The sequence below is a fragment of the Arachis stenosperma genome, chromosome 4 (genome assembly GCF_014773155.1).
Source record: "Arachis stenosperma cultivar V10309 chromosome 4, arast.V10309.gnm1.PFL2, whole genome shotgun sequence".
In the NCBI taxonomy this organism is placed as follows: Eukaryota; Viridiplantae; Streptophyta; class Magnoliopsida; order Fabales; family Fabaceae; genus Arachis; species Arachis stenosperma.
In genome coordinates, this window is record NC_080380.1 from 6,679,091 (window position 1) to 6,699,444 (window position 20,354).

General features: G+C 34.0%; 3 protein-coding genes across 3 annotated transcripts; all 3 read right to left on the reverse strand.

The window, feature by feature from the left end:
- Positions 1-282: 282 nt before the first annotated feature.
- LOC130972956 (plant UBX domain-containing protein 4-like) lies at positions 283-2,992 on the reverse strand. The gene is made up of 4 exons (XM_057897308.1): positions 2,744-2,992; positions 1,524-1,812; positions 1,150-1,245; positions 283-949 (listed from the first exon to the last, which is right to left on the reverse strand). Exons 1-4 carry the CDS (start codon positions 2,890-2,892, stop codon positions 569-571), a joined length of 915 nt encoding a protein of 304 aa, XP_057753291.1. The 5' UTR covers positions 2,893-2,992; the 3' UTR covers positions 283-568.
- A 1,622-nt stretch (positions 2,993-4,614) lies between these two features.
- LOC130976131 (uncharacterized) lies at positions 4,615-11,134 on the reverse strand. The gene is made up of 13 exons (XM_057900898.1): positions 10,899-11,134; positions 10,510-10,799; positions 9,662-9,792; positions 9,415-9,559; positions 9,031-9,302; positions 8,165-8,289; positions 6,795-6,838; positions 6,455-6,586; positions 6,260-6,337; positions 5,568-5,650; positions 5,357-5,479; positions 5,034-5,094; positions 4,615-4,957 (listed from the first exon to the last, which is right to left on the reverse strand). Exons 1-13 carry the CDS (start codon positions 10,972-10,974, stop codon positions 4,799-4,801), a joined length of 1,719 nt encoding a protein of 572 aa, XP_057756881.1. The 5' UTR covers positions 10,975-11,134; the 3' UTR covers positions 4,615-4,798.
- Positions 11,135-15,479: 4,345 nt separating this feature from the next.
- On the reverse strand, positions 15,480-18,084 carry LOC130973693 (probable membrane-associated kinase regulator 1). The gene is made up of 2 exons (XM_057898320.1): positions 16,262-18,084; positions 15,480-15,789 (listed from the first exon to the last, which is right to left on the reverse strand). The coding sequence occupies exon 1, from the start codon at positions 17,903-17,905 to the stop codon at positions 16,916-16,918; it is 990 nt and encodes a 329-aa protein (XP_057754303.1). The 5' UTR covers positions 17,906-18,084; the 3' UTR covers positions 15,480-15,789; positions 16,262-16,915.
- Between the last annotated feature and the right edge of the window lie 2,270 nt (positions 18,085-20,354).

A 20,354-nucleotide genomic window follows, 5' to 3' on the forward strand; every position in this document is an offset into this window, starting at 1 on the left:
TATTAATCGGCTTTAAATCATCTGCTTTAAAACTACTGTATAGTGCATATTTTCAACTAAATCATTATCTAAATTAAAAATTAAAATATTGGAGAAATACTTAAGAGTAATTTCTCTACCGGTTACCTTAGGATAATATAGAGAAGAATGATTAGAACAACCAAGTTATTCAGAAAAGTTAACTTTAGTATTTAACAGCTTCAGCTCGAATGTCCCGTAAAGCAAAATCACTACCTTATGTTATTTTGCTTCTCATTGTTAATTGGGCATGCTTGCATAAACTAAACAAAAAAATGTCTCAGGCCAGTTTTTACTTAAATGATATATAGCAGTAATTAACAATAGTTGTAGTAATGTAGCGTATAATCCTGCATTTCAAGTGTTTGTGCTATCAATGTCATTTGGACCAACGAGTACAATGACATAATATATCAACCATGACATCCTGGTCTAACAATAGAATTAGGTCCAAGGCTAATCCATTTGAGCAGCAAAATCATAATATCCCCTCTCCCTTTTTGCTTTTGTCAATAACCCTCAATAGAAATAGTTCACTTCATCGCAGCTGCTAGAATTTCTGGATGACAACTGAATTTGCAAGTCCGGCCTGCTCTATTGTCTGAGTTTCGTCAGCTAGAACCTTTGGAGGGAAACCCATCATTTGAAGTTGATAATTCTGCTGTCCCCCGGGTCTAGATGCATCGATGAAGCCACGGATGTCGCTGATTGTGTGATGGTAATTAAAATTTGATATTAAGCGGGTTCCATCAGCTAACCTAAGTTGTATTGAAGTTGATGGCAATGACTGATCGACTACCAGGCTGGCTGAAGAGGCTGGAGCAGCGTTGGAAGTTGTTGCTGTGACGGTTGCCTCAGGTGTGGCCGAAGTAGAGCTGCTTCCCAGAGTTCTTCCCGCCCCTTGAAATGGAACATAGTGCTTTTCTGGTTCCTGAAATGGTAAAATGCAATTCTCATTAAAATGTTGGACATATATGATTCATACAGATGTAATTATGCATCAAAACAGAATTGATTCCATTTCAAAATGCAGAGCTTCAAAATCTCCCAAACTAATAAACAAGATGAACTAAATTCTTTCTTGCGTCGTAATAAATTGGAAAGAGACAGACAAGAGAACAGAAAACTCACAGGATACTTCTCGTTCCTCCTTATGAGGTTAACGTTAACTGATGACCTCCTATCAGCAGGTTCAAGCTCTCTTGGACACTCAGATTTCTTTATGCTCTGCATTCAAACAACAATTGATATAACTATGAAGAGAGTAATATCAGCACAATCATATGTACAGGAGACGCAGTACTGTCTACAAGCCACAAACACCTAGCAAATTATAATATGCAATAAATAAACTTCGTTTTCAGCCATTCCATTATTCCCTGGATTCAATGAAGCCTCAATTATCTACCAGAGGGCACTTCTCTTTACTCGACATAAACGATCTCATAACTTCTAATATTTTTACCGTCCAATCCACTTATGGAATCAAAAACAAAAATATTTACCTCTAAAAATGAGGCATTTTCAGGATCGTCCAAACTCCTCAAAGGTCCACCATTTACGGTGAAACCATTACTCCAAAAAACAATGTTGTGAACAACAGCCTCGGGAGGTTGCTGAGAAGCAGCTCGTACAGTTTCGCCTGAGAGTAACCTGCCAGTGCCAGTAAAGCTAGTTGACCTTGGAGGTTCCTGCAGTTGATCAAGAGGCCTTTCTACAGCTCCCAGTTGCCTTGCCTGATTGAAAATTGCATCCACATCATTTCCCTTCGTAGGATCCTGAACAAGCATTCCACTGAATATATAATTGTTAAATATTCAATAAGGAAGGTACAAAATCATAAAATCCATTGAAAATATATGCATTTATTTTGAAATCCTGTGCAAATCAGAGATGTCAGGTTGTCAACAAACTGTAAATGTCACCAAATTTAAAGCATGGAAAACATGACTAAGATGCACTAATCTACAAAAGCATTCATCTTGACAAGCCCCAATACTCACATTTTTAATCAATGAGGTCAAAAGAGACTTCAGCTAGAAGTAATTGAGGTTCTAGAACAGAAAACTATAGAAGTGAAGAAAGTGATTTCTTTATATAGAATTACAGATATCCTTAAAAATTATTGAATCCATATTTCAGAGTCAAAATTAAGCTACATACAATCAGGCAACTCTAAAGGCAACAATGATGCTAAATCATGAGACGACAGAATTAACCATGCCAATACTAATTGTAACCATGATACACATAAATCATGCTAGTTAAAATGTTCCTAAACTCTAATCTGGTTCTTTAACTGCCAGTGTACCATTCTGCTTCCGAAGTGAAATGATGAAGTTGATAACTAAATTTGTCTGAAATGCATAATGCTAAACATAGGGAATTTAACTTCCTGAAAATCAACTGCAAATAAGTGAAAGTGCACTCCCCCTGAATAGAATGATATTAACGGGCCATAAAGGAAACCATGATGATGTCAATCTCCTAGCAAATTACAATTCAGCCCAGTGAAATGGGGGTAATTATTAATTAACCTATTCTAAAAAGCCCCTTTCCATTAAAACCTAATTGTGTCCCAATAGCCTTTCAAATACGTTATATCAAACTCTACAGCTTCAAACTGAATCCTTTAACATTTCCCTCCAGCTCACGAACCATTACAATGGAATCAATGAAACATGAAATTCAAATAGAAAAGTTCCAATTTGGGGGGAGAGAGAACCTTTTCTCGCCGCCAGTGTAATACTCCTGAGGAGCATCGGGGTCGGCGTCGAAATCAGCGGAAGGGCGGTTCAGATCGGATAGGGTACGGATTCTGCCTGCTCCGTTACTGGACGCCTTCTTGTTGTTGTTGTCACTACTCGACGCCATTAATAGCGACTCCCGCAACACACAAAAACAGAGAGAGAGAGATGCGCCTTCGGGAGTTTCTTATACGGGACTAAGGAGAAGTCTAGTTAGCAGTTGGCTTTGTTGCCACGTGGCTATATGCGATCCCTCTCCCTTGTGCATGACGCATGAGGAAAATGTTTCACAAGTCAGAACCAATGAACCATCCACATCTCATTCATCTTGCTGACGTACCAGAAGGGAATTTTTTTAGTAAATAAATAAAATAAATTGATTATGTACGTACTACTTATTCGAATCAATTTAAAAGATAAAATAAATTGGTTTAATTTTATTTTTCATTTTTATTGAAGGATTGTGATTTGTATTCATTGATTTGATTTTTTTATTCAATTGTAATTTGAATAAAATCTATTTACAGCGTATTCATATATAATTTAAATTATATTTTATCTAATTTTAAACTTTAAAAATTTTAAATTGTTATTTTTCTAAAAGAAAATTTTAAATTATTTTTTTAAAACTAAATAAATCAACTAATTTTAAATTATAATAGTTTAATATAATATAACCAACTTGAGTTGGTTGAGTGATTAGCCTACTCGTCCACTTAAGCAAGTGTTCGAATCTCGTCTTATACATGCAGCTACTGAGCTCCATTTAAAGGTTTGTCGCTAGCCAATGGGTTGCTGCATGCACAAAGCGGGATTCGAACCCCCGACACTTGCTTAAGCGGACTAGTGAGCTAACCACTAGACTAACCCAACTTGGTTATACATGCAGCAACTTATTAGCAAGCGATAGACCCTTAAATAAAACTTAAATTCACAACAAATTAATTTTTGACTTATCATATTAGAAGATACCGTAAACAAAAAAAATTTAATATAATATCATACAAATTATAATCTTTTGAATTAAATTAATCTAAACTTTACTACAAATAAAATACTATTAGCATATAATTTAGAAATAAAATTGAGAAGCGATAAAAGACCAATACAATTTATTATTTTTTATTATTATTTTTTAATTATTAACCTAATTTTTTTAGTCTAACAATTCAATAATATAATTTTAATCTACATTTTTAGATATTAATTGTTAACTACTAGAAAAAAAATAATAAATTCTACTAATACTCTAACATTTCTTATAAAAATTATATTGTGTGATATCATTTAAACATAAGTTTAGTATAGTTTACTTAAAATTAATATAAAAATGCTATAATATTATAACACAATATAAATTACAGTTACCAATTCAAGAAAAAATACATAAATAAATAAATAAGCTACCAATTCAACAATAGATTCAGATTCATGAGTTAAACCCTATAATGCATGAATACTTTACTTAGTTGTTGTGTCTAAATATACTACATTTATCGACACTTATCCAATGTGCGTATCTACCATGTACAACCGTGTCTTCGTAAAATAAATTATCCCGACACATTTAAATATATATAAATATCATTACATATCAAAATATTCAACTTTATTCTTAATTGAAATAAATTTAAAAATAATATATATTATTATTTATTAAAATAAAAAATATTTTAAATATTTTATATAATTAAAATAAAATATTTAAAATAAATAAAAAATTAATTTATATTTTAATATTAATAAAATATCAAAATATCATTACGATTTATCTAAAAAAATACTTTATATTTTATATATATACATGTCTCTGTATATTCTAAAAATTTTAAAATTCATATGTTGGCATATTTAATGTTGTATCGTGTCTCATATCTGTGTCAATGTCCATGTATAATAAGTTAAACCTTTCTCACATGACTGTGCCATAAATAATAAGAAATTTACCTATAACTACCTTTATCTTTACAGAAGTCAAATGAAAATATTCTAACATCAAAATAGAGACACAAAATACAGGAACAAGCAAGACCTCAGTCGGTTGCCATCCTAAGATGGGGAAAATTTCGGAAATTCCTGCCAGCAGCAGCACTGAGCAGTGAGTTTTGCCGAATTGTGGCGCACTCTATATACTCTTGCAAAGGTGGAAGACTTTCTTGTTCACCATCTTTGGATACTTGCCCTCGAATAATCTGACCAACCACAAACGGATGCTCTCAAATGGTATCCCTATCATGCTGGGATTTGAAAAATATAAATTGTTCTTACCTTTGATGCCCATGATCGTTCTGCTTGCTGACAAACATCACGAATGTCTCTTCCGGACATACTGAAAAGAATGGCAACCAGTAAACAGACTAAACAATAAATATATGACCTTGATTGTGGGAATATTGATTATTGAGGTTAGGAAATTGGGGTAAAAGGCTAGTTAATCCAAATATTAAGAAGACGCAAGGGTTGGTAGGAGAAAAAATAAGCAGGTAGTTTTTGTATGTTTCTCATTTTCGACCTTCTTGTTTTGACTGCCCACCAACCAACCTGTAAGTTAATAGCCCAGTTGTGGAGGACAAAAAACGAGACCAACTTACTCTTCTGTAGCTCTGGCAAGTTCATCTAGTTCAGGTTTGGTTAGGTGCTTTGCATATTTGGATGCTATTTGCTGACGATTACGGTGATCAGGTAAGCCAAAAGGGATCATAGTATCAAACCGGCTAACATGAAAAGAAATAGCAGTTAGAATAAGATTTGATCGGCCAAGCAAACATAGCAAGCTGCAGAGGAACTTGTATTGAAGCTCACCTGATTAATGCAGGATCAAGGTCTTCCTTTCTATTGGTAGCAGCAATCACAACCACTTTCTTATCCTGCTCAAAGCCATCTATCTGCAAAATTGATTTCCTTACAACGGTCAAATTCTATTAAAATTTAAACTTTCAGCAAGTTTGACATATGGTTTCAATTAGTTGTTGAACAGATTGCTTAACAAGGGTCTGTTCATACTTATTACTTATCAGGCCATTTACTATCTAATGAAAATTAACTCAACAGCTTACTTGGAACCACTGCAGATATAATCTCATCACAAACTAAATCCTATAATCAAAACAATAATAAACCTTTTTTCTCTTTGGCCTATTTATTTACATAGATCAATCAAGACTAAGCACTTAAAGGCTGAATACTTGTTAAAGCTCAATGTTAGGACCATATTAGTTACAATTCATTCATGTGAAATTAGTATAAATAGAAGGAATAGGGTAGAGATAAGTGTCTCTAGTCAGTTGGGATCTTTTGGGAGAGATTGGGGATCTACAATTCCCTTATAAGAGTATTTGTAAATTGCAATTCGTCTAGGATTCTTCTTGGCATATTGTCAAGAATTTCTCAAAATATACACAGGGTTATATATTCTTCTCTTTCTTATTTGTAACAGGGCTAACACACTACCACACAATTTCAACAGACATAAAGCAGCAGGACATGAGAATAACCTGTCGTAACAACACTGACAATATTCTCCTTGTAGCTTCATGCATTTCATTATCCCGAGCAGCAGCAAAAGAATCAATCTGTATCCCAAAAAAGAAGACAAAGTCGCAATCAATATGCAAGGTACATAAAAAAGAAACCATTAAGAGAATGAGAGGCACATAGCAACTCCTCAGAAAAATGTCTAGCTTCATTACCTCATCCAGAAATATAATAGCACCATTAGGAAGTTCATTTGCAAGTGAAAACACTTTTCCCAGAAGGCGTTCACTTTTACCGTAGTATTCAGACATTACAGCCTCGAGTGGAACATATAGCAAAGGGACACCCTGCCAAGTCAAAGCATGCGCCCTTCAGTTTATTATTTACACTCATTCAATTCATCATGTCATACATAATTTATCCTCAACGAATTAGAAGATATTTTCAAATAAGCTGCAGCTGAATAATTGACCAAGCATTAGGATATTCCGAAACCATTGCAACAATAAAGCTATATGGAAAGCCTGAAAGTAATAGATTAAAAAAATAGCATACTGCTTGATTGGCAATAACGCGAGCACAAGAAGTTTTCCCTGTACCTGAAACCATACAAATGGGCCATAGAGACATCATAACTTGAAAACAAAATACTGTGCCAACATACTAGGAATAATCTTTTTATTGAATTGAGATTCCGATGTCATAGAATAATAACTTGATAGGTGCAATTTTGTTATCAAAAATAGCAAAGGAGCTCTTACTCAATCTGTAGGATCCCATACTAGAAACAATAGTAGCTTGATGGTCATTGGAATATTCGGTAGAGAAAATGCATCTATGTAGCTTCATGTATTATTAATGTACAAACTACACAAAAGGAGCTATGTAAACAGAAAAATGTTCACTACTTTTATTGACTATTTTCCCAAAAAAGCAAAAGCCTTCTTTTTTATAATAATAATAATAATAATATCCACACCCCACTACTTCTATTGATTATTTTCACACAAGCAAAAAACTTGTCATTTAAAAAACAAAACAATTGTAATAACCACACTCTTGAACGTATTATTTAAACAAGAGCTTTTTTGTATACCTGCTCAGTAATGGAAATTCTCCTTGTCATCCAAAAACATTTCTTAATAAATAAATAAACAAAAACAATGGAAAATCTTGGAGTAAAGACCCAAAATTGCCCTTGACATTTGCGTTACACCTCAAAATGGCCCCCGAAATTTCAATGAACCTAATCCGGACCTCCAAATATCAATTCTTGACTCATGTTAATCCCTCGGTTCATCTCTATTAGTTCAACTCAAAACCCTAATGGAAAGATACAGAATGCCTTACTATTGCGCCATGGAGGAGAAAGAGAGGAAGGTCAATGGGTTTGGGCTGGGGGAGAGAGCGTATTTTAACTCCATTTTTAAATGATGTCGTTTATTTCGTTAATTTGCATCATCAACAAAAGTGTTGTTTTCATTAAATCACCTTTAACATACCAACATAGCACGCCGTTAACATAGATGAACACAGGGGATCAAGTAAGTTGCGAATCAAATTTGGGGAGTCTGGATTGGGTTAACTGAAAATTTGGAGGACCATTTGGGTTTAACTCGAAAACCATGTCACATTCAGTTGTTTCTAAATTGTTCTTGTTGGATATAAAGAATTCCTCCTTAATATCAATAGCTCGAAGTTATTTTCAAAGTTCAAACTTCACAGACATGGTTTCCTTCAGGGAATCAATCCTAACCGAACAGCTCTTTTCTCCCCTTTTGGTGAAACAGTTAAGTATTTTTTAATTAAATAAATAAAATGAAATTTAAAAGCAAAAGAAAAAAATATTATATTATTCCAACCTAAATATACCCAAAAGACTTGTCTTTACTAAACGGTGAATTAAAGGGGCCAAAATTGCACACCTGGTGGACCTTCAAACAGCACAGCTCGAGGCCGGTTTGATTCAAACTTATGACGAGTCCCTCGTGCAATATTGTCATATACTTCAGGACTATGCAAAGCCAACAGTATTGTATCTTCTATTACTCTGCAAAATAAATAATTTAAGTAAACGAGTATATTTATACAGACATAAAGGGAAACAAATTATTGTAAGTAAACATGGGTGAATGCTAATGTGCTCTGGAAAAATTAAGGAATGCAGCACTCCTTGAACTTTAAAGCCTGAAGTCTAAACCCTAAATCCTAAGCTTTGAATCCTAAACCCTGAATTCTGAACTCTAAGTCACTAATATAAAATATAATAAATGGAGGGCTAAGATTTGTTTAATTTGCAATGAGTGCAGCACTCCTTACTTAGTAAGGAGAATTTAAGGATGAACCCACGACAATACAACATGACAGTGAAAGGGAAATAAATTATTAACCCAAAAAAAAAAAAAACTGCAGTGTTACAATTTTGAATTTTCTGACATAAATTGTTATCCCGCCATTCAACCTTGTTGAGAATGACGGTCTAATCTTTCTTTCTCTTAAAAGTTCAGATACAATCTAGAATCTATTCTTTCACTGACTACAAATGTACAAGGCCTCAATTAACAGAAATTAAGCACAAACCCAATAAAGTTTTCTGCAATAAAACACATAATGTATAAATGAGTTCATACGAAGTCATAATTAAGTTCCTAAAAGGATTAAATAAGTGATTTAATCTATCTTACTTTGGGCTGCTTTGCCAGAACCATTTGCTTCACCATATGAATAAAAAGTTCAGCTAGTTTAAGAAAAATGGAAAGAAAAGAAATATGGTGTGTCCAAATTTACATACCGTTTTTGATGTTCATATCCAGCAATGTTGTCCCATGATACCTCACCATTTGATATACCAATGGGTTCATTCAATCCATAAATTTTCACTCCCATGGCCTCAAGACCAGAAATAGATTTATCTACAGATGGCAACTGTTCAGTCTCTTCCCTTGACTTCCTTTCCAAGGGGGCACTTCGTTGTCCCATCTTGCTACCAGCTAATTGTAAAACAGAGACGAAAGCATCAAGCTCTTCAGGACTCAAGTTCCCTTGCTTAATAAGTTCAATTTCCTGCGATATTAGCAAGAACAATATAAAAAGTGTTGACCGCCTTTATTACCTCTATATTTACAAAAGCACAATCTGTGAACACCAAACAAAAATTGCAAAATTAAATACTGACAGCTTTATCTGAGCCAATGAGAGAATGAAAAAAGAGTATGCAAAGATCTCCATCATGTCCATTCATATCTATTGAAGATGGATCATCCCCTTGAATATGCTTTTTCTTGGACGGATGAGTAAGGGCAAGCTGCCAAGCCACTGTGCTGGATAATTATTTGCAAGAAACATCAATGATTTTAACAAAATTATGACTACAAAATCTGTGCAATAAGTTTAACCATGCACATAAATTGAGAATGAACAACCTGTCCCAAGATCGCAATAGCATATCCGATCCACCTCCGTTCCCTTCAGCTTTCAGTCCAAGATTTGTTGCGAGATTTGCAATAAGTTGCGGGACTTCACAGGCAGGAGGTATTTGAAACTTAACGCTGACCTGCAATTGCAATTTTAATCACCATATATAGTTTGATTTCTATTAGAGGCAAAGGACATCATCAATATAGGACAGTCTTTGATAATTGTGTTTTGCTTTTTTAAGTGGGGAAGAAAATCGTAGAATGTAGTGCAAAGACAAAGTTGTTGGAGGAAAACTGAGGTTGAATTTGATCGATATCACAAGAGATCACGTGAAGCTAAAAGGCTAATAAATTGCAAAGACACTCCCGGTTATATTTAAAATAAGGGTTCTGACAACAGAGCAGTCGTTACCTAATCAAGAAATACATAAAATCTTCAGAATTTTTCTATGCTTTCATCGTATTCAAAACACAAAAGTTCATATATTGGATATCAGTGCCTTAGTTAGATACACCTTTAAAATGATATTGGATATCATATTGTAAAAGGACAGATATACAGACAAATTTGATTGCAATCAGACTTAACACTGCTTAAAAATTGCGTTGGTATTATAGTTTCCAGAATTAAGGACCATTTTCACATATAATATACTAATATATCCATATAATAGCAGTGTAGAAACTGATGTAAGCAGCAAAAATCCCGTATACTTATTTCAACTGAGACATAAACCAAAAAAGAACCATCACCAACTTTTTCGAACATTTGTTCCCAAATGTATCATCTGACAAGTAAACCTGAAGAGGCAAATCATGGAATAACAAAAACAGAAAGATAAAAAATGAGTAACCTTTTGTCCTTTAACAGCAACAGTGAAGCGAGGATAAGAACCATAACGAACTCCTTTCTTCCTAAGCAACTCCTCAATGCGCTCGCGTTCTTTCTTCGCAACAGCGTGCACATCCTCAGCGCCGCCAACGCCACCGCGATCGGCATCAGCATACACCGTCTCCGCCAATCCAATTCCGAAAGCGCCAGCTAACACAGCAGGAAGCAACGAATACGGTGCCTGATAGTCATCATCACGTGAGGGTCCGGATCCCAAAACTCGAGGCACGGCGAATGAAGCAAGTGCTGATTCTAGAGAAAACGTTATAATAAATAAATTAACAATGTTTGATAGAATTTCAGAAATTGCGAAATGACAGAAAGGAAAATCAGAAGAGAAAGGAAGGTTACTCTGAGGGGAAAGGGGGCGAGAGGTTAGGGTTCGGAGGGAGCGAGCTGTTCTAGCTAGGCGCTGCATTAGTGCCATTGGCAGAGTGCAGAAGACGAAAGAGAGGCGTAGGCGTAGACGTGTAGGCGTAGTAGTGTATGCTAGAAATGCCTCAGACTCGAGTCCAGGCAGGTGAGGGTTTAAGACTGAGGGGTTTAGTCTTTAGTGACACCGGCTAACTAAACCACTCCTTTCTCGAAATTTCTTGGTTTGTTGCGCAAGTAACAACAGCGAGTAATAATTCCTAATTCATATTAGATATTATCATATAATTTGATAGATTAAATTGGCTACTGCCTACATATATTTTCTTACAAAATAAAAAATAAAAATATTTATTACTTTCAATATTAGATTTTCTTAAGAAACCTTTCATTTTCTACATTACCTAAAGAACAATGCTAGGAATAAAAAATGTATTAGCCAAAAATCAGTTAAATACTTTTTGGTGAATTTAAAATTTCTACGAGTTAATATATATAGATGTTTCTTCTGCTAAATATTAGAATGTTTCTTTTTTATACTAAATGGATGTTTTTTTATATATTTTTTGAATTTTTTTATATTACAAATGTGAATGTCTCTATTTCTTTAAAAATTTTATATTTTTTATTTTATAGATATTTAATTATTTTTGCTAAAATATAACTGGATATTTCTTTTATTAAGTATTAGGATGTTTTTTTTATATTAAATAAATATTTTTTTTATAATTCATGGCCTGCCCGTCTTGTCCAGTGTAGATTATGACATCTCCTTCGTCCATATCATCCTCGTAGCCACCGAAGACAATAACACTCGTTGCAATTGGCTCATTGTTGGGGCTCATAGAAGCTGCCAGGTAATCAATGCCAGCTTGGATCTGACCGTGCAATCCAAGGACACACAATTCCATCCGAAAGAGGAACACGTCGCCAATATACACACCGGGAATCGCTCCGACGATTCACTTATCGCGGTTCAGCCAAAGATCCTTCATCCTCATCATCTGCGCCGCACGAATATCCCTCTTTGCCGCATCTGCCGCGCCATCTTAGCATCAGCTTCGCCCTTGTTGACTGTTTCCGTCTGGTTATAGCCAGCGCCATTGTCAGTTGCTGATTGTTGTTTCCCGGCGGATTCAGGAGTTGGCACGGCAACAGAGACGGTGGTTTCATCTAAGGAAGAACATTCAACGGTTGATTCAGATCCAGCGAATGGTTGTCTTGGATGCGTCACAGAGAGCATGGAAGTCGCCGGCGCTTTCAGCAGCATTGGTGAGAGAGAAAGGTCTGTGTGTGTGATTGTTGGAGGTTGGTAGGATAATGTGAAAGAGAAGATGAAGGTTTTTATAGGTTTTAATTAGATTTACTTAATCGATTTTAAATTTTTTAAATTTTGAATTTAAAAAATTTAAAATTAATAATTAATATAAATTAATGTAGTTTTGTTTAATTTTTGGCTAATAATCTCTTGATTCCGTATACTTTTTCTTACCTAAAACATATTAGTATTTACCAAATTCGACTAATCTATCAGTCAACACACTGGTGTGAGTTTTTGTAGATAACTGTCTCAAATATATTTGTCCAATAATATATCCCCCATAAGTTTTCATTTCTTAATACCCATAATTGTCAAAAAGAAAAATTAGAGAAAATATTTTAGAAGGAAAGAAGATGAATAGATTTTCTTTTACGATATTTTCTAGCTCGATAGGACTAATCTGTCACAGAATTTCATTTAAGGCGTTTATCGCTAGCTAATGAGTTGTTGCATGTACAACTTAATTATTTTATGAAATGTATAACTAATTTTGGATCATCTATAGCTTAAATGGCATAGTCTCTCCGTACTCATCTAAAAGATTGCGAATTCGAGTATCCCTTATCTTTGGTAAAAAAAAAATGATTAGAATTTTTTTAATTATTTTATGAAGTGTAATAACTAATATCTCAAGATTCTCAACCTTAATCCTTTTTAACCAGGCCACTCTTATTTTCTTTTTCTTTTTTTTTTGTCAGAGACCGTCCCACTCTTCTATAGACAAACACATCCAACTTTTTTATTGTTTCAATTTCAATAACAATTGGCCAAAAATATATTTCCCAACAATTAGTTGCATGTTCAAGCTAACTACTCCCAAAATATGTAGTTTTCATAAACCAGAGTAAGATTTCATGTATGATATGGTGTTTTTCTTATAAATGGGAGAGGGGAGAATTCACGTAGGAACAATGTTGTTAATTTATAAATTTAAGTTTATGACAATGTATGAAAATGCATGCAATGATGCAAGACTTTTTTTTCTTATTGACAATAGGGAAACGTCCAAACAAAATAACAACGAATTTAAAGGGACTAACATTCGTTCTATCACGGGAAAAAATAGAGAAGGAAAGAAAAAAAAAAAGAAAGAAGAAAGATAAAAGGAATGTAACTAGATAAAATTTTATAACCAAATAATAACTAAATTAAATCTAGTTTAAACGACATGGATACATATTCATCTCTGTATACTTGTAGCCAATTACAAAATCAACTAATCCGACATTTTTATTTGGGAATTTCTTTAGTGAAGAACAGAGATGTTTACTAAATTTAGAAAATACATGTGCATTACACATGACTTGACTTAATTTTTGTGAATTTTTTACTTAAAAAGGTAATATTTACTATTCACATAATTTAATTTTGAGCAATGCTAGGGGTCAGCAATTTTTGTGATTGTTAGCCATCAATTAGCAATCAATGATGATTTGATGGTGTGAAATTTCATCCAATGGCTCACTTTTCTCTGCTGGTTACATGCTGGCCAAAATTTAATAAAATTACTGACTCCCTAGATTTTTCTTTTAATTTTTTGGGGAAAGCTCAGTATACAAGCGATTAGGGCTTGTAACTATTACAAGTTTATTAATGCCTAATCCACCAAAACGTGTTGCAACTCCTACGTCACTTACACGCGCTTTATTCATGCCGTTTCACGTTTTTTTTTGTGCCTATTTTTCTTCTTCTTCTTTCTCCGTGCTTCCTCTTCTTCCTCTTCCTCTTCCTCTTCCTCTTCTTCTTCTTCTTCTTCTTTCTGTGTCTCTTTTTCTTCTCTTCTTCCCTCTTTTTTTTTATTGAAATTTCTTCTCCTCTTTTCGTTTTCTCTTTCTCCTTCATCAAAATCACTAGAAAAAACGAAGAAATATTATTCAAGGTACGTTTCTTGCCTTCTCTTTCTCCTTCTTCTTCTTCTTCTTGCTACACGCTCTTCTTCCTCTTTTTGTTCTTCTTCTACATTTACGTGCTTTTCTCTCTGTTTTCTTTTTTCGTTATTCTCGATTTCTATTGTTTTTTGACATCAAGCTCTGAAATCGTTTTTGAAGAAGAAGAAGTAGCAGAAGATGAGGAGAAGAAAGAGAAAGAGTTCAGAATTATGCATGATTTTGGGTGTATTTTCTTAAATCCTTTGGGTGTATTTTCTGTAATCTTTTGGGTGTATTTCTATAATCGTTTGGGTGAATTCCTGTAACCGTTTGGGTGTATTTCTGTAATCTCTTGGGTGTATTTTATGTAATCGTTTGGGTGTATTTCTGTAATGCCTGCCATTTTTTCTGAAATGAAAAATACACCCATAGATATCAGTAAGATACACCCATAGATATGAGTCAGATACACCCATAGATATCAGTCAGATATCACTCAAATACACCCAAATGATTACAGAAATACACCCAAAGAATTACAGAAAATACACCCAAACGGTTACAAGAATTCACCCAAACGATTATAGAATACACCCAAAGGGTTACAGAAAATACACCCAAAAAATTTAAGAAAATACACCCAAAATTCGTTGAAGTACATCTTATGCATAATTCAGAACTCTTTCTCTTTCTCCCCCTCATCTTCTGCTGCTTCTTCTTCTTCAAAAACGATTTTACCATGAAAAATTGAAAAAAAAAAACGAGAAAACAGAGAGAAAAGACGTAAATGAAGAAGAAGAAGAAGAAAACGAGGAAGAAGAACGTGCAGAAACGAAAGAAAAGGAGAAGAAGAAGAGTAAGAGGAAGAAGAATTTCAGAAACCTTGAAAATCGAAAAAAAATGAAGAGGAAGAGGAAGAGGAAGAGGAAAAGGACGAAGATGAAGAAGAAGAAGAAGAAGAAGAAGAAGAAGAGGAGGAAGAGGAAGAGGAAGAGGAAGAGGAAGAAGAAGAAAACGAAGAGGAACCGTTTGAGTGGGGCGCGTGTAGTTACGCTCCATTCAAAATGAGTTAGTGCGCGTGTTAATAAAGTTTGGGCTGATAATTTGTAAAACTTGTACGGTCTTTTTACTTGTATGTGTAGCAGGGCCCTAATTTTTTATCATAAATATTATCTTTTCTATTTTGCTGGAACCAATGTTTCAACGGCATGAAAATTCACTTAAAAAAGTAAATAATTACAATGATTTTAAAGTGTTCAATTTCTTTGATGTCATTTAGAAGGTAATAGAATTAAAAAGATAATGAATCCAGCAAAGATTATATGCTTGAAAAGAAAATGAAACATTTTTTTTTTTTCCCTCTCTAATGAAAATCAAGATGGTTGACAAGGAACATCGTCCTATAAACAAGTTGCAAGGTGCATAACAGACACTGTCTGATGTGATATTATAAGCTTATTCTAATTGGATTAATTTATACGGCTATAAACAAAGGAGGGCAAACAAAATAACAACGAAACATGTCATATCGTATCAAGACTTGTGTTCCTGAAAACGATAAAACATCAAATGTTTCAATCCCACTGAAACTCATAATCTTAATCTTAATCATATCCAACGAGAATTTTAAGCTATTTCATACCACATGAAAAAGTAGTTCTTTCTTATCTCTTCAAATATTCTGCATAAAGACAAAATTATATAAGTCAAATAAAGTTTACTTCCTTTTTTTCAGAAAAAAAATTATTGTCTCTAAAAGAAGATTAAGTGTTTCAAAGTAATTTCAGAAAAGAAAAAATTTTACATACAAACACAATATTTGGTTAAGGACTACGAGGTAAAATAACTTAAAAATCAATAATATTTTTTAGTTTTATACTATAAGTTTTACTAATATATTTGAAAAAAACAAAAAAAATAAAAAACTAAATAACTCTGACAATTATTTCCTAAAAAATAACAAAATTTTCAAAAATAAAAATTTTAATCTTAATTGACTTTTAACGAATAAATCACGAGTTAACCAGTTTTATAAAAATAAAAATAAAAAAACAAAAGAATATTTTTTTTACTGAATGCCTCATTATCTTTAAAAATAATTGTCAGGCCGTTTAAATTTTTTTTTCCCTTTAATTTAATTTATACTAACTTACCAAGTTCTATCCCAAGAACAATGTTCCCCAGCAAGCACACCTCTTTCCTTAAGATCGAATTAAAGGTGACAAGTACTAAAATATTAAAAAAAGAAGATATTAGTTCGAATGAGTACATAGCCGGTGAGGGGATAGAATCATAGAACATAAACCCTTGTTCTTCTCTACCACACTCAATCTCCAAAAGCAGATCCTCTGCTCTAAAAAAATAGAGCATAATTAAAAACGAAAGCAACAAATTAAAAGCATCAAGAGGCCCACAAAATGAGGTACCGGGACGGGGAAAGTTGGAACCCCAATTTTAATCAATTTAATAATTAATAATAATAAACACATTCTGATAAAGCATTTCAGAATACACGAGGGAGACCACAAAAAAAAAAAAAAAAGCTTGGCTAACTAATCTTAATTGCTAACTCCTAAGTCTTACCCTGTAAAGTCAGAAAGGGAGAACTTTTTCGATTACATAACAGTCATAATACATACAGACGGTATATAAATATAAATATAACTATCTTAAAAAAAAAAATTATGACCTTTTTGTACATATATAAATATTTTTAAACAAAAAAAAAGTCTAAAAAGGTAACTTTAATTTTATAGCAGTAATAAATAAAAATTTGATAACCTTAGGCGTAGTTAAAAATGTTGAGACTAGTGAGAAGTTACTATGCTTTTCTTGGTGAATAGGTTGCGCAGATTAAAAAGATTAACCCCACTTCCACCATCATTATTACTACCCTCACCACCGCTACAACTACCACCGTCGTTGTTATCGCCGCCGCGGACACTAGTAGTGCCACTAACAGCACCACCATTCTCGTCGCATCTACAACTCAAGTGCTGCCCGTAACCAATGCACATCGGAACGTTCAGATTCAACACCCTCGCTTTGGTCCCTCTCCGCTGACACGCGGCACTTTCCCTCTTCTTGGCTTCGGCGCCGTCGTTGTCCTGCGCGGCGGTGTTGTTGCTGTTCTTGGTACGGCGGACCTGCCACACCGGACTTGTCCGGCCCACGTGAACTCCGGGACGGCCCGGGCTGCTGGGCCACTTCCTGGACTTGGAATCTCCGGTGGAGTTGCTCCGGGAACATGGCGCGCTGTTCACTTTCCGGGTCGAAGACGGAGCTCCGGCGAAGAATTTGGGTCGGGTAACGGCGTTTCCAGCGGACCTGCTCCTGGAGAAGGGCCATATATTAATGTTTAGCTCCGCCGCAGAACCCGCTCCGCTACCCGTTTTCTTAATCTCTTTCTTCTTCTTCTTCTTCCCCTTGTCTTTCTCTTTCTCTTCTGTGTCGTTGTTTTCTGTGTTTTTCTTCTTGAAAATGTCCTTCCAGCGCTTCGATGTGGAGAGAGTAGTAGTGGTGGAAGTGGAAGATTCCGTTATTATGGCTGCTGATGAGGAAGCGCCAGGGTCTCCCGAGGTTGTGATTTGTTCCGGGTCGGGTGGTGGATCGGGTTTGGATGTGGATGCGGATGTGGATGGGAGGAGGTGGAGAGGGAGGAGGACGCCGTCGACAAAGAGTTCATCGGCGGAGTGGAGATTGGGCTGAGGGAAGGAGGGATTTCGGAGCATCCAGAACTCGAATTCGGGTGAGGAGGTGGAGTCGGATCTTGTGGCGGTGGTGCATGGTGATTCCATTATTGGAAGAAGAAGAAGAAGAAGAAGAAGAAGAAGATGTGAAGAGAGAAGTGAGAAGTGTGTGTTTGGATTTGTAGAGAAGAGAGAAGAGAGAAGAGAGGGGTGAATGAATTGAGGGAAGGAAGCTTCTTGTTTTCTTGGTTTAGCTGATTACTTATTAGATGATGGGTCCACAAATGCATTTAAACAAGTATTGGGGAATGAATAATAATTAAACACATTTTAGACGTAATTGCAATAAATATATACACTATGCTCCGCGCATGTGCAACTGCACCCTTCATACTTGAGTTTTTTAATTTTGATATGGGGTTGGCGATGGTGATGTGCGGCGTTATGGGGGTTTGGGGTGATTGACGGAGTTGTGACGGCGCATGCAAAGAAATCGGTGGCACCGATTGGAGGGAAGCAAAACGGTGGCACCGATTTGTGGGAGAGAGAGGTGCCGAAATCGGTGGCACCGATTGGTGGCTAGTTGCCACATGTCCGGCATGCAGGTGGCTCCGCGGTGCACCCCGTGAGCTTATCCCCTATACCCCTCTCTCTCTCTTTCACTTTGCAACACTCTCCTTTCACTCTCACACAAATCCCTTTCTTCTTCCTCTCAACCCCACACACCCCCATTGTTGGACCACCAACAGATCAGGGAAAGAAGAAAAAAAAATGCCAAAAAAAAGAAAAACTAAGGAAGTAAGTCAACCGGAGCTTCATATTGTTAACTATCTTGGAGATCCAAATCATGTAAGTTTTTTTTTTTCATAATTTTATTTAATGATAATGATGGTGATAATTATAGATTTTATTATAAGTAGAAATTAGAAATTAAAGATATATGTATGTATTTTATTATTAGGTGATTAGAAATAGAAATAAAAATAGAAATAACCTTGTATGTATGTATATATGTATGTATGGAGATTTGATGATGAATGTTTGTTTGTTGAGATGAATGTTTGGCATGTTTTGTTTGTAATGGTGATGAAGAAGAAGCTCCCTGGAATGCTAGGTAGTGTATGAATGTAAGAAAAAGGAAAAAAAAAATATCTGAAAAAATAGTACAGTAAATTTTTAAAAAAAGAAAATAAAATCTGTACCTAATAATGAAAATTTTGTTAGTTACTTTATTTATGATCGTTAATTATTATGATTAATAATAGAATTAGTATATATACTGTTAGAATAATAGTAATAATAATAAAAAAGAAAGTAGTAGGTTCGGTTTATATAAATAATAATAATAATAATAATAATAATAATAATAATAATAATAATAGTAATAATAAATAATAATAATAGAAAAATTTAGTGTATGTTAATTGAATAATAATAATAATAATAATAATAATAATAATAATAATAATAGTAATAAAAAATCATGAGTATGGTACGTTTTATACCAATAATAATACAATAATAATAATCATAATAATAGAAAATTAGTATGTATGTATGTATGTACATGTATGTATGCTGTTTGAATATAATAATAATAATAATGATAATAATAATAATAATTTATTTGGTATAGTTTTTTTTTATACGAATAATAATAATACCAATAATAATAATCAGAATAATAGAGAAATGTATGTATGCTGTTTGAATAATAATAATAGTAATAATAATAATAATAACTTAGTATGCTTTTTTTATTATACGAATAATAATATTGATAACAATAATAATAATCATAATAAGCTGTTTGAATAATAATAATAAAAATAAGTAATAATAATAATAATAATAATAATAATAATAATAATAATAATAAATTAGTTTGCTTTTTTTATAATAATAATAATGATAATAACAATAACAATAATCCTAATAGGAGAGAAAGTGTGTGTTTGATGTTTGAATAATAATAATAATAATTATAATAATAATAATGATAATAATAATAATAATAATAATAATAATAATAATAGTAATAAGAATAATAATCAGAAATTAGTATGCTGTTTTTTTGTTTGAATTGGTTTTATGCTGGAAATTAGTTTTAATGGACATGTTAAAGTATAGTTGTGTTATTGAATAATATAGTTGTGTTAGATTTGTTCTTATACTGGAAAATGTGGTATTGTAGGCTTCAAGGATGTTGGAGTGTGACCATTTACACCCGCCGGATCCATATAACCAGATTGTTGAGGCACAGTTACGCGAGAGTGGATTTTATTATGTATCCCAAATTGGAGTTGTTAAAGGCCAGTCAGCAATGATTACTGCTCTGATTGAGAGATGGCGGCCCGAGACTCATACGTTCCACTTTCCGGTTGGTGAGTGTGCAGTGACCTTGGAGGATGTGGCGGTAATTCTCGGTCTGCCAACAAATGGTCTTCCGGTTACAGGTCCGACCATGAGTAGCTTTGAGGCATTGGAAGCCGAGTGCTTGCACCACTTTGGAGTTGCACCCAGGAAAATGAATGTAGAGGGAGCTTTATAAAGTTGA